General features: G+C 49.1%; 1 protein-coding gene across 2 annotated transcripts in view; it reads left to right on the top strand.

The window, feature by feature from the left end:
• The window catches only part of LOC134494519 (1-phosphatidylinositol 4,5-bisphosphate phosphodiesterase gamma-1-like), a 70,793-nt gene that overhangs the window by 38,256 nt on the left and 17,954 nt on the right, over positions 1 to 14,583 (top strand). For both annotated transcript variants that reach the window (XM_063299741.1, XM_063299742.1), the window contains 12 exons: positions 1,007 to 1,108; positions 2,985 to 3,103; positions 3,675 to 3,760; positions 4,410 to 4,530; positions 5,186 to 5,354; positions 7,265 to 7,384; positions 8,348 to 8,455; positions 9,409 to 9,596; positions 11,047 to 11,247; positions 11,733 to 11,852; positions 13,320 to 13,503; positions 14,205 to 14,282. In XM_063299741.1, coding sequence (XP_063155811.1) covers positions 1,007 to 1,108; positions 2,985 to 3,103; positions 3,675 to 3,760; positions 4,410 to 4,530; positions 5,186 to 5,354; positions 7,265 to 7,384; positions 8,348 to 8,455; positions 9,409 to 9,596; positions 11,047 to 11,247; positions 11,733 to 11,852; positions 13,320 to 13,503; positions 14,205 to 14,282 — 1,596 coding nt within the window. The remainder of the gene's footprint in view (positions 1 to 1,006; positions 1,109 to 2,984; positions 3,104 to 3,674; positions 3,761 to 4,409; positions 4,531 to 5,185; positions 5,355 to 7,264; positions 7,385 to 8,347; positions 8,456 to 9,408; positions 9,597 to 11,046; positions 11,248 to 11,732; positions 11,853 to 13,319; positions 13,504 to 14,204; positions 14,283 to 14,583) is intronic.

Here is a 14,583-nt window from a genome sequence, read left to right as displayed (position 1 = left end):
CGCTGTGGGAGATTTAGACGTCTCTCCTCACAGAGAGCAGTTTATTTATTTATTTTTTCAGTAAATAAGTTAATAAAATAAATTGTGTGGAAATACTTAATTGCTTGAGGAACACCTCTCCCCCCCGCCCCCCGCAGCAGAAATACTTCGCAGCTCCTTACAGGGCTGAGAAGGAGCAATTCCCCAGCACTTATAGCTCGTGTGGACAGCAGTTCTCATAGTCCGGTGGTTTTGTAGTCTGGCTGGAGAAACGGCCCTGGCCTCTGCCGCCCAGTTGCGAACGCTCCAGAGTCTCCCCGCTTCTGGCAGAGTCATCTCCACAGCCCTCCACACCTTCCCAGGGCCTGGACCTCCCTGGTTCCTCCACTGGTGGTCTGCTGCCCTCCAGGGCTGGCAGCTCCATCTTTCTGATTTCACGGGACTGTCCCCTATGCAAAAGTCACCTTCGCATGTTAAATTCCCCACTCCCTTTGACGGGATGCTAGCCAGTAGAGTTGGTGGTCTGCCAGGATGAAAGGGAGAGGTTGGAGCTGAAGATACCTGAATTCAAATCGGTGTTTGGTCTTGAAATGCCCTTGGACCAAGAGTCTCTTTCTTCCCCTCTGCATTGCCAACTTTGATAACGTGAGGAAAACCAGGATAGAGGCATGCTTGCCACCAGAATGGGAGGTTGAGATGACAGCATCATAATTCATATCATGATAGATCTAGCTATGAAGTAAGAATCACCTTGCTTGGGTAAAACAAAGATTGATTGATTGATTATGTGCTGTCAAGTTGTTTTTGACTCCTAGCAACTACATAGATTTTCTCCATGACGATCTATCCCTAACCTGGTCTTTCAGGTCTTCCAACGGTGCACTCATGCAATAAATCCTATGCAGTGCACATAACGGGGGTGGGACTTTGATTGCAGATGCCATCCTGGCTTTCTTGACCTCCCCTGTGGTTGCCCTCCCCCTCAATTCGAACGGTAGTAACTCTGCCCTGTGCCTTTTCTCTCTAGGAAGCATGGGCGAGTGACATAGCCAAGGTCCGGGGGTTCCTGTGCGGCTACCTGCAGGATCGCTTTGGTGACACGACAGAGCCCTTCTTCCAGCTGGATGAAGTGAGTGTCCAGATCCCTTCCTCAATCATCGCAGGGTATCTTGCTGAGCCCGGAAGGCCTCTGAGATGTGTTAGGCCAGTGTTTCTCAACCTCAGCAACTTTAAGATGTGTGGACTTCAACTCCCAGATTCCCCAGCCAGCAATGCTGGCTGGGGAATCTGGGAGTTGAAGTCCTCACGTCTTAAAGTTGCTGAGGTTGAGAACACTGTGTTGGACTACAGCACCACAATTCTGTGGCAACACAGTTGAAGGATCTTCCTGAATGTTCCTGCTGGCTGCATTGCCTGGGGACTGAAAGACACCAAACCATCAGGAGATGTCAGATATCTGAAACACAAGCATATGGCTACACCCCAAAGCCACTCTGCCTTCCCCAGGTTCCTTGAGGATGGTGATCCTTTGAGCAGGCAACGTCTTACACTGGAAGCCACCAGTATGTTTGCCCCAGCAGAAGCGATGTCTTTATGAGCGCACTGGAGTACTTTGGTGCTGTCTGCTGCACAGTGCTTGGATCCACAGTTCTTATGAGTTGACCTCTTCCCACAGAACTTGAGGAAAGGCTTGGTGGTGTTGGGGGATGTCCGTTTCTCCTGATCCATGATCCTCCATCTGCAAATCCTCTTTCCATCAGCAGGACACCCTCCCGCCAAATAATGGATTGCAGTCGTGGACTATAATGGCAAAATGGACCTCATCCTTGGGCAGAAGAGAATCCCACGAACCGTCTCACTTTAGTTAGATTATTGTAATGTCTCCTCTGTGGGACAGCTCTTAGAGGCCCTTCAGAAACCACATGATTTCCTAACCATGGCAGCTGAGGTGATCCCTGGCTCTTGAACATCAGGACTGATCGCATCATGCTTGTTCCAGATGCCTTGGTTGCCAGGTTGCCACTGGTTCAATTCAAGGTGCTGGAAGCCCTAAACAGCTTGACCCAAAGGACTGGAAGGATTGTGTGCTCCCATGTGACTCTACCTGGCTGGTTAAAAACAACAAAAACTGGGAGTTTTGTAGCTCATGTTCTAAAAGCACACTTTGATCAAATCTTGTTTTGAATTATTTGAACCATTTTAATGACTCAGCTTGCCATCAAATTCGATTCATACGTAACAATAGTAGAAATCCCTTTAATGGAGTGGAGTATGTAGAACAGTGAAAAAGTTGCGAATGGAAGTTCCCGCGTTTTCCCCAAGTTAAACAACCCAATGAGTTCAAACCCACTCCCTTTCTCAGGCATGCCGCCCCCCTCTTCATGCCAGTCAGTTCAGTTCCGTGCAGATGTCTTCAACGGCTCGGCAGCTTGACCTTGGATACCAGGGATAGTCCAAGCAAGATGCTTTCACACTCCTGGCATGTTGCCCCTCCCAATTCTACTGACCTGCACGTCCCAACACGTCTTAACTCCATTCATGCATGTGAATCCAATCAGATGTTCTGGGAACATTTGATCGGGGAGCATGACAGCCATTTTCTTAACTGCTCTAAGTATGCTTTCACAGGAGAACGTAGATTTCTCGTTCTTCCCCTCCTGCCACACAAGGACTAGGACCTCCCACAAAAACAGCACGGACAGTTAGTGGAGACCAACACATGCAGGGATTTCCAAGCATTCCGAGGGACCAGCTCTGGTATTTGCAATCTGAGGTGGCTGAAAGTAATTTTTAAAAGCCATGTGGCAGCCTCACGTTTGTACAGAAATGGACACCGATCCGCTTGGTCCTTCCAAGCAATTGCTGCGGAGTTGCACGCAGTTGGGTAGTGGGTCTGGACCATCTTGGAATGTCCTCCTTGTCCCCTGACAGCCCTTGAATTTTTCTATCTTGTGCTTCCATCCCTGTTCCCCCTAATGGTCTTTCTTTCCCCCATCTTTGTACAGTTCCTGACATTCTTGTTCTCCAAAGAAAACATGCTCATGGATTCCAAGTGTGAGCAGGTCGTCCCTGAAGAAATGAATTTCCCCTTGTCACAGTACTGGATCTCGTCTTCTCATAACACGTAAGAGTTCCTCAGACTCTTGGGCCAATTATGGATGGACATGGGTGGAAAGGAGGCAACCAGGGTCATGCTAAATAGGACTATCCATTGCATTTCTCCAGGGCCATGCTGGCCACGACACCAAGGATTCATAAACTCTTTCCCACTACAAATATGGGGCCAGAGTACATGTAGGCCCTGTGTTAAGCCTTTTGTTGAAGTTATTTTCCCAGATCCAGGGAGATGCTTGGAAGGTGTTCAGCACAGACTGTCCAAGGCTGAAGAGATTCAGTCCAGATCGTCCCATCTATTTATCTATCTATCTATCTATCTATCTATCTATCTATCTATCTATCTATCAAACTTTATCACTGCCCATCTCCCCCACACGGGGGGACTCTGGACAGTTTACAATTTTCAAAATTTTCAATTTTTACAATTTACAACATTTACAAAATCTTTATCTTAGAGAGATTGTGGATTTGGGGGCCCTGTCCAGTGCATTTCCAAATTCTCCCAATAATGGCCTTTGCAGGAAGGTGTCCTCTGTTCCCAAGTGTCCTACAGGTTGCTTCTTGTCATCCTCTTGCAGGTATCTCACTGGGGATCAGTTCTCCAGTGAGTCATCTCTAGAAGCCTATGCCCGCTGCCTCCGGATGGGGTGTCGATGCATTGAATGTAAGCTGATGCCCACCACTCTCAATCCAACTAGCAAGTCTCGGTTAAGGGTCACATCGTTGTCTTTGCTGATCTGCAGCAAGAATATCTCTGAGAACCAGCTGTGGTCTTTTCACCTTGTAGCTGGTTTTCTGCATTTGGAAAAAACAATGCCACAGCTTCCCCCCTTGGCACCCCAAACTTCATGGTCCTTGGTCATGCAGATGTTGGAAGTTGTAGTCTATCACATCTGGAGGGCCCTTGTTAGGAAGGCCAACATGTCACAGCTGAATGTGTCTCGGATGGTAGCAAAAGGGGAATGCAATTTGTGTATCTTTGCAAGAAGCCTTTTTTATATTTAATTGCAGGAGGCAGAGATGAATAATGCATTAATTGCATGTGTGTACATTTTGTGGATGGCTGGAAGTCTACATTTCCTCAACTGGGCACCTTCAAGAACTGTGCAAAAATGACAATTCCCAGGGGAAAAAAACACCCACCCACCACACATGCAACACTCCCCCCACCCACCGGACTGGGAATGCTGGGCATTTGAATCTCAACACACCCAGGGGGTGCCCAGTTGAGAAGGCACCATTAATGTGATTGTTTAAAAGTTGTGACTCTGATTTTAAGAAACAAATTCAAACTTTGATCTTCTCTGCCCCAGTGGATTGTTGGGATGGCCCTGATGACCTGCCCATCATCTACCACGGCCACACGCTCACCTCCAAAATCAAGTTCCTGGATGTGTTGCACACCATCAAGGAGCATGCCTTCACCACCTCCGAGTAAGCAATGTCACTGCCTTCATTTAGGCCTTGTGACCTGCTCCTCTTCCTCCCCCTCCCCCTCTTGGGACTCTTTTTTTTTTGTCTTTTTCATTGGAGGGGGGAATGTGTGAATGTGAAAATGAGCCTCACAGGTGGTTTTGGGGGCTACATGAAAATCGCTCCTCAGGGTGGAGGGGGATCAGTGAAGAAACTGGAAAGGATGTTTTTGTTTGTGGATGGGGGTGCTCCATCACTGGAGGTTTTCAAGGAAAGATTGGATAACTATTTGCCTGGGATGGTATGAGGACGCCTGCCCTGGGCAGAGGGTTGGACTAGAAGACCTCCAAGGCCCCTTCCAACCCTATGGTTCTATGGGTCTATGGTTGACTGGACAGAGCAGCCAGATAGAACCGTGTCCCTTGCCCCCCAAGCCCACTTGGAAAGCCAGTGAAGTTGGTAGCTCCAAACTGAAACACTTGTTCCCATCCCGTTGCAGAGCACTTCCTGTTCTTCGGAAGTTTTTGCATCAGACCATCACATTCCAAATTGCTTATCCGTGGCCTGGTTTGCTCCACAAAGTGCCACATCCTCGGGTATTGCCCTAGAAGTAAATAAACAAGGTAGAAAGAAGGGATTTTAAGGGCCTGCCTGATGCCACTTCCTTTTCCCGTAGGTATCCCATCATTCTTTCCATCGAAGATCACTGCAGCATCGTCCAGCAGAGGAACATGGCGTCCCACTTCAAGAAGGTGTTTGGCGACATGCTGCTGACCAAACCGGTTGACGTCAATGCTGACCAGCTTCCCTCGCCTGCCCAGCTCAAGAAAAAAATCCTTATCAAGGTAGCCCAGCATTCGGTGTCCTGCCTTGGAAAGGTCCTAGGCCCTCCCAGCCTCTCTGCCCTGAAGGAACATAACTTCAGTTCCACTTCCCTGGGTCTCCCATGCACAGCTATGAACAAATAAGTGGATAATCCAGATCAGTGTTTCTCAGCCTTGGCAGCTTTAAGATGCGTGGACTGTAACTGCCAGAATTCCCCAGCCAGCATCTTAAAGTTGCCAAGGTTGAGAAACACTGATCTGGACAATATAATAATACAGATTTTAGCTATCATAGCTGCAAGGACAAGCCAGCATGCGTCAGCATATGCACCAATTGCTTATGGTTCATACTAGGCTTGCTCCACAAAATTTGACATCGTTGTTATTATTTGCTACCTTTCCATTTTCAAGCAAGGTTTTAGCTGTGAAAAGGAAGTCAGCTTTAAAAAACATTACTCAACCTTTTTTTCAGTCACTTAGGGTTCATTCCCAAGACTCCCAGCCAGCTCTTGCAGCTCTTACAGGGGTCCAGGTGTTGAGAAAATGGGTTGAAGAGACTGCACCTTGCCCAAGTTGGGGGTGGGGGCTCTCGGTGGGTGAGTTGGGATTGGAGCTGGCATTCTCTTATTCTCATCCTGAGGCTGGAGGAGAATCACTGCGATTAGCAGAGAAAGATGCTAAGGCAGAGGTGACGGTGAAGAGGGTGCGGACATGGTGACATCCAGTAGAAGCTGGATGACATCATACGTGTTATATAACACACATTATGATGCCTTTGGTTGGTGGGAGATGCAATATAACAGCAGTTTAGGATTTGAAACAAAGGCTTTTTCCAACCCTATTTGACCAGGGAGCCTGAGTTCTTGACTTACGACCACAATTGGGGGCTGGAATTCCAACATAAGTCATTGCGGTCATAAGTCGAGTCACCACATGACCAGGCCCGATTTTATGACCATTTTTACAGTGGTTGTTAAGTGAATCATGGGTTGTTAAGCAAATCACTGCAGTTGTTAAGTGAATCCAGCTTCCTCAATGGGCGTTGCCAGAAAAAGGCAAAAAAGTCACAAAACACAATCACTTGACTGCAGGATGCTGCAACTGGTTGCAAATGCAAGCCAGTTGCCAGGCACCTGAAATGCAATCTTGTGACCGCAGGGGTGTGTGTGACATTTTGTGATGCTTGAAAGTGCTTTACAGGCTGTAAAGCACCCATCCCGAGGCCGTCATAACTTTGGAGTGTCGTTAAACAAAAGGTCGTAAGTCAAGGACTACCCGGACAGCCAAGGATTCTGCGTCTGAACCACAGCTTTTTCTAAAAGAAGGCTGGTGTTGTGTTAAAAGACGGCATGGGCCTGTTAAGGCACACTTATCCAAGTGTATCAAATCTATAATTCAGTCAGTGGCTCACCTTCCTCTGGCAACAGTGAAGGTGTCTAACAGAATTTAAAAACAAAGGACAGAACATAGACAGTAAAAAACAGATAAAAAGTATAATAAGTACTGTTATAATATTAATTATCTAGCCATTAAAGCCTGGCAATGTTTTAATAGGCTGTTTGTCATGTTTGCCAGGGAGATACAGTGTTTTAAAAACACACACCGTATAAAGACATATAGATTTAAAATAGTTCACAAACTAGGAAAATAGAAGAGTAGGTTCTCAGGAAAGGCCTAAAAGGATGAAGAGGGCTTCCTTTGCATCCCAAAGAGAGAGTGTTGCCAGGTGAGCTCTCCTGGGCAGAGCTGGATTCCTTGGCCAGAAAACCACCTTCTGGGTTCCTCCACCATCTTTCCCTCTCCTTCATCCCCCATGTTTAGAAGAGCAGTTTCGGAGTGAAATTTGTCTATCAGGAGCACTTGGACATGAGTGGTCTGTCCCAATTGCTGCATCCCTTCAAATTCTCTTCCGTTTTCTCTTCTGGTCACAGCACAAGAAGCTGGTGGAAGGAAACCTCTATGAAGAAGTCTCCACAGCCAGCTACTCTGAGAACGACATCAGCAATTCGATTAAGAATGGCATCTTGTACCTTGAAGATCCCATTGACCATGTGAGCTCCTGTCCAAAGGGTGGGCCGAGTTGTGATGATTGAGGGCTGCCAGGTTTCTTCAGAAGAGCCCCAGAATGGTCTCAACCACTCTGGCTTGCTCCCATCAGCCTTCCTCAACCAGGCACTCCCCAGATGTATTGGAACTTTGGCAGCCAGAAGGTTGGGTGGGCACCACAGTTGGTGGAATGGAGTGAGAGCAAGGAACCAACGCTCTTCCATTTTACCTGCTCTGGAGGAGAGACTCCCGGGTCCTCACCCTTCAGAGTCACGAATTCCCACCTTTCCACGGACCAGATGCTGAGTCCAAAACCTACTGGAAAGGGATGCACTCACGGATTTGTCAGACTAAGCTGGGCAACTGGATGCCCAGATATTTCTAAGACACAGTGTCTTAAATGGTCAGATTCCATCATGCCAAGCTGTTATGCCACCTTGCCCAGCTAATGCTCAAGACTCTGGACAAGGGAGGGCTTCCAAGCAGATGGTGGCCAGAGATAGAAAGCTGGGCAGCCCAAACCCTGGGCTCTGGGAATGAGGGGGAAGAAGCAGGAACGGTCTTAGGTGTTAGGGACCCAGGGAAGATATTTCCAGGGAGCTCCCACTAATTTTTGCCTACCAACCCCCACTTATTTTCACTGAGCAGGTGGCATCCCAAAGCTTTTGCCATATTTTCCCTGTTGCTGCCAGGCTGTTGATTCTATCACTGTGTGTCTGGGGGAGGCCTGACACATGGGCTCTGGCCCAGCCACTGGGCACCACTGAAGAGGACAAATGGAGGAGGTTCCCCCCCTCCAGCCCACTTGATTACAGCTATCAGCACCATGCAGTGTTGTTTTGGGGTGAAATGCTAGGATTCTGCTTTCTTGGGATTTGCGTCTGACCAGTACCTGGCCTTGCATTCAGAAAGAATCTGGTCCCTTCTACTTTCTCTTGCTTGACAACATCCCCGCTTCTCTGTAACAGACCTGGAGCCCCCACTATTTTGTTCTGACAAGCAACAAGATCTATTACTCTGAAGAGACCTCCCACTACCAATCCAATGAGGAGGAGGAGGAGGCGGAACAGAAAGAGGTATCCTGCTGATGGAGTTGTGGGTGGGGGGAGAGCTTTGCCTTCAAGAGGACTAGTGGCTCTGCTGGAATTGTGAAGGAATCACAGGGATGGCTGAGGAAGCTGAATTTTTGCTGGTCTCATTTGTGGAATAATAAATATCCATTATCATTAGGAGGTGAAGGGATCAGGGATAACCTTCCCAACCTCCCCCCACCCCCACCCCCCAGGCTGGAAAAACTTGTAAACTCTCTTCCTGCTCATCCTACAAAGTTAGGCATTCAGAATGCTCAGCAACGTAAGAGTTGTTGTTTTGGATTTGCAAGCTCCTGATCTTTGACCTTGGCAGTTACATAGCATTACTGTGTTACTAGATATGTCCAATGTTGCTTATTTAAAGTTTTGCACTCTGCAAAACTTTAGGGAGTGGGACCGGTTTACAACTTTATCAGGCAGGCCAGCCTATTGCTTTCACATTGCAGAAGGCAGGGGCAGTCAGACACCATTTTCCTGAAAGCCAACAAGCAAATTTGTGGCAGAAGTAAGATACTGGTTAAGAACCTTGTGCTTCCTAGTTCGGTCCCATAACCGCTGTGCTGTTCGTGAGATTGCTTTAAAAAGTATATTCTGCTTTTCATCCTTAAACCAAAATATTCATCTATCACCTGCAGTTAAAACAGTCAAAACTGTTTTAAAGTAAGAATGTTAGAGTTCATCTAGGGAATCCTGTAGGTCCTTTTCCAAGGAAGAAGCTACACGGAGCGTCAAGCTCCAGGACCTGGCTGCTATGCACCCTGCTTTTTTCAGGATGTGCCAAAATAGTCTAAACAGATATTAGGAATATGCCGTTCCTCATTTACTGCTGCTGTTTTCTCTGTCTTGTGCTTCCCCCCTTTCCCATTTTAACCCTACGTGTCCCCCTTCCCTCCCCTCTCTCGGTCTGTCTTGTCCCCCTCCTCTGGTTTGGCCCATAGGAGTTTAATAACAACGAACTACACTTTAGTGAGAAATGGTTCCATGGAAAACTGGGCGGGGGCCGCGATGGGCGCCAGATTGCTGAGCGGCTGCTGCACGAATACTGCACTGAGACTGGTGGCAAAGATGGCACCTTCCTAGTGCGGGAGAGCGAGACTTTTGTGGGTGACTATACCCTGTCTTTCTGGTAAGATGCCATGCCACCCTGAACTCGTTGACCGTTAAGATTGGGGTGGCCGAGTGTTTGCTGGCCTGGGGAAGTGGTTAACCCTGGAAGGGACTGTGGGTGCAAAGTGGGTGGGGCTTCACCTGACTAGGTTGGGTTAGGGTTTAGGGGAAAGCTGGGGGTCTGCTTTGTTTTTGAGTTGTAGGGAGCCACACTGTAGATTTTGTCTGTTTCCATCTCAAAAGGAAAACAGCCTCCATGATACGATGAACCAGGGAGAGCTGCAAAATGGGAACTTGGAGTCCCCCTGTGGTCCCCACCCTGTTTTCAAAGGCCAAACATGAATTCAGTTTTGCTCTGTCTGTGTGTGCTGAACAGACATTTGAAATGAGGGGCGTATTTGCTTCTAGCCAAGGCTGATGCTAAGCCCTGCTTTGGGGCAAGCTGTTCACTGTTGGGAAACAGAGAGTGCCCCCCCCAGACACGGGAGAGGCCCCTTGTGCGGGGAGGGAAATACAGATTGCCATCCAGAGGGGACTATTCTGAGATAAACCATGTTTCCATGTCTTTCTGCTTTCCGGGAGAATGTTCCTGGCAATGCCTGAAAGTTTTCTCCGTTGTTGATTTGTCAGCATTGCAAATAATTCTTGGGCCTAGACACATTTTACCAAAGGAATGTCTCAGGCATGGGGTCCTTAGAAATGTGTGAAGTTAGCCCATTGCAAGGAAAGAGAAGAACGTGGTCAGAAATCCTGGCTAGTTGAGGCATGCAAAGCTAATTTGATATAGAGACAAGTTGGGATTGTCTGGAAGAGTGCTTCTCAACCTTAGCAACTTTAAGACATGTGGACTTCAACTCCCAGAATTCCCCAGCCAGCCATGCTGGCTGGGGAATTCTGGCAGTTACAGTCCACACATCTTAAAGTTGTCAAGGTTGAGAAACACTGGTCTGGAGTCATTCCTGTCTGAACAAAATAGCTAAACAAACATGTCAAAAGTCACTTGCGGTCACCGTTGAGCTGAACCCAGGGGATTGCCTTGCATTGGCATCAGCGGGGTGGTGGTGAGGGAGGCAAATGGCCTCATGTGCAAATAACAGGAATTATGTAAGTTTTGTAAGCAACATGACACTGTTGATGCAAATTATATAAATGGTGTTTCTGGCATGATTTCTGTGACACCAGAGTGACCCAAAGGGCTGGGGTGGGAAATGCAGATGGGCACCGTGCTGCCAGGCCTCGTCCTCAACCCTCCCCCTGAAGCCGGTGGGGCCCTTCCTCCCCAAGGGACGTGGGAAAAATTCAAGCTTGCATTTTACTTCCCAGGCCTTTGGTTGCCTTCTAAACTTAGGAACTGATTTCCTGTCCTAAAAACATGAAAAGCAAATGAAAACTGAAAGGTGAAAATGTGGAAAAGGGTCCCTTTTGCCATTAAAATTCAGCTGGTTCCTCTTCTCCACCTTCTCCTGCAGGCGCTCCGGACGGGTCCAGCACTGCCGCATCCATTCCCGGCAGGAAGCTGGCGCTACCAAGTTCTACCTGACCGACAACCTGGTCTTTGACAGCCTCTACAGCCTCATCTGCCACTACCGCGAGGTGCCGCTGCGCTGTAACGAGTTCGAGATGCGCCTCACCGACCCCGTGCCGCAGCCCAACGCCCACGAGAGCAAGGAGTGAGGAGCCGGGTCCTCCCTTTCTTTCCCCGCTGACACACGTCACCTTGACCTTGGAATGGGGGGTGGGGTGTCAGCAGACGAACCTCCCCGTGGCCAGCTGGGAAACAGCCTCCCTGCAGGGCCCCAGCCTGGGGAATCCCAAATAATGCTGACTTGAACCCAAGCCTCATGACCTCTTAGCTCTCAAATGCTTTCTGAGCCGCTGGGGTGCTGCTCAGGATGTAGGAGCTTCTGAGCATGCACAGAGTGGCTTCTAAATTCAATGCATCAAAAGGAAGGACCGAATAATGGCAGGCGAGCTTGGTACCCCTTGAGCTGAGCAGTCCTCCCTTGCTAAAATGCTGCTTGGTTTGGAGAGCAATTTTAATTTATGAATGCAGTGAAGCAGAGCTTGAAGCCCCCAAAAGAGTGGTCAGCAGAAGGCCCCTCCCAGGCGCCTACGAGACGGTTTTCACCCTTTGGCCTCCTTCTCTCCTCCCCAGGTGGTACCATGCCAACCTGACCCGTCTGCAGGCTGAGCACATGCTGATGCGGGTGCCCCGGGATGGCGCCTTCCTCGTGCGCAAGCGGAGCGAAGCCAACTCCTACGCCATCTCCTTTCGGTGAGCCTGTCCCAGAGGAGGAGGGCGCGTGCCCCAAAGCTCCAGGACCAGCGGGGTGGTAGAGGGCAATGCAGGCAGGAGGTGACAGAGCTACCATGGGGAAAATGCTGAGCAGCGAAAAGAGGGGATGTCCCTGAATTATCCCTCCCCAGAATGTTTTTCCCTCACAGTGAGTCACCCTGAGTGTACTTTTCCTGGACAAACAGTTTGCCCTCGTAAAATGATGAGATATGTATCAGCTGTTCCTCGACCCACAGATTTAGGAATTTGGCAGTGAAATCTGCTCGATGCTCTCATAGCTGTGCAGGGAGGCTGGCGGCGAAGTCTCAAAAGTTGTGGAATCCTGTGCCATCCAGTTCTATGGGGAGAACATAAGGCAGGGGCTCTGAACCTCTTTGTGCCATGGACCCCTCGGAAGGGCTGCTGAAACCTCTGCACCTCTCCTCAGAAACACGAACTTACCATATAGACTCGCGTATGAGCCCATCCGCTGATAAGCTGACCCTTGGATTTTTAACCAAAATACCCTGAAAACGTGCCACCTGCCGACAAGCCAACTGGGAAAATTAAAACATACTAAAATTTTGAGGGTTGACTTATCTGCAGATGGGCTTATACGTGAGTCTGTATGGGATGTATGGGTGCGTTAAAAAAGTATTATGTACAGACTCATGGGTAAGCCTATTTGCCGATAAGGCAAACCCAATTCTCTGGGTGTATTTTTTTGTTGTTTATTCGTTTAGTCGCTTCCGACTCTTCGTGACTCCATGGACCAGCCCATGCCAGAGCTTTCTGTCGGTTGTCAACACCCCCAGCTCCCCCAGGGATGGGTCCGTCACCTCTAGAATATCATCCATCCACCTTGCCCTTGGTCGGCCCCTCTTCCTTTTGCCCTCCACTCTCCCTAGCACCTAAAATTCTTGGCTTATCCATGGGTATATATGGTAAATGCATAGCATGAAATACATATATAGGGATTATATTGCAAAGGAAACCAGTTATCACAATGTTAAAAAATAACAAATAGGTAACACAGTAATGCATGTGCTTCTTTATTAATCCATCAAACCAGTAACAAGACAATGCATTTAAAGGATAAGCAAGTTAAAATTTTATTTTTTTTCCCCATCCAAGTTCGTGCACCCCCCAAAATCTAGCCATGGACCCCACGTTAAGCACGCCTGATGTCAGGGAAGGCAGTGCCCTTCTCCCATTATGTCCTCGGGGTGCCCCATCTTGTCCGCAGACAACAGGGCCAGTGCGGATGCTCAGCTGCTCTCAGCAAATAGGGATTGTGGATTGTGCGTAGAAGGGGGCCCCGTTCTCCAGCCTCCGCTGTGAGCCGTTAGGGGAAATTTGGCGTGGAGGAGAACAGCAGTGGCCTTGAAGAAGGAATGCGGAGGGCTGACACTCTCGCCTCAACCTGGGCGGCTTGGGGGGCCCTCTGATGCCGCTTCTCATCCACAGGGCCGAGGGGAAGATCAAGCACTGCCGAGTCCAGCAGGAAGGGCGGCTTTTCACACTGGGCAGCTCGGCGGAATTCGAGAGCCTTCTCGACCTGGTCGGCTACTACGAGAAGCACCCGCTCTACCGCAAGATGAAGCTGCGGTACCCTATCAACGAGGAGGCCTTGGAGAGGATGGGCACGGCGGTGAGGGGCCCCTCTAGCTAGTCCCTGGAGGCAGAGTGGCGTCCCCTTTCCCAGCAGCCCAGTTGGTTCTTTCCTCCAAAGAGGAGGAGGAGGAGGAGGTCAGGAAGGAAGGAAGGAAGGAAGGCACGGTCTTCCCGGATTTTTCTCCCAAAGCAAGCATTGGATTTATTTCTTTACTTATTTCAGGAGGGCGTGCTGGAGCCCCAGAGCTGGAAGGGGCTGTCTGGGCCAGCTCCCATCTCATAGAGCTGCCTCCTTCTCTCCCGTTGTTTCCTAAATTGTTGTGCCCAGTGAGGGTGCTGCAGAAAGAGCAGGAGAGCAGCAGCAACAGCAACAGCAACAGCTGAGAATAGTCTGGGGAAGGGCTGAGAACTACTTTCAGTCAGATCTAATTTTTCTGACCGGATTTAGTAATGCCAGAATGGGAACCTCTTTGCTACGAAGGAGGCAGTGAGGGTTTTTCTCTCGCTGTGTGTTGGGGGTCTTTTTCCATGTGGGGGTCCTTAGAAAGTGGGATGGGCCGGTGCTTCTCCACCTCAGCAACTTTAAGAGGTGTGGACATCAGCTCCCAGCTGTGCTGGCTGGGGGATTCTGGGAGCTGACGTCCACACCTCTTAAAGTTGCTGAGGTGGAGAAGCACTGCTTTAGAATGAGCGGGGTCAGGGCTGGTCTGCTCACAAGTCTCTTTTTTCCCTTGCCAGGAACTGGATTACGGGGCGCTGTATGAGGTGAGGAGCCCTCACTTTTATGTGGAAGCCAACAAGATGCCCGTGGCCAGGGTAAGTGGGCAAGGCCAGGGGATGGCTTCTGCTCTTCGTCTATTGCAGTTTTAAAAATAGATATAGCCACCTTCTCATTACAGGTAGTCCTCGACTTATGACCACAGTTGGGACTGGTACTTCTGTTGCTAAGTGAGGTGGTTGTTAAGTGAGTCACACCTGATTTTACAACCTTTTGCCATGGTCGTTAAGCAAATCACATGGTTGTTAAGCGAATCCAGCTTCCCCCATTGACTTTGCTTGTTGGAAGCCAGCTGGGAAGGTCACAAATGGCAATCACGTGTCCCCAGGATGCTGCAAC

This window comes from Candoia aspera, chromosome 3 (assembly GCF_035149785.1).
Source record: "Candoia aspera isolate rCanAsp1 chromosome 3, rCanAsp1.hap2, whole genome shotgun sequence".
Lineage (NCBI taxonomy): Eukaryota > Metazoa > Chordata > Lepidosauria > Squamata > Boidae > Candoia > Candoia aspera.
This window is presented reverse-complemented; position numbering and strand designations above follow the sequence as displayed.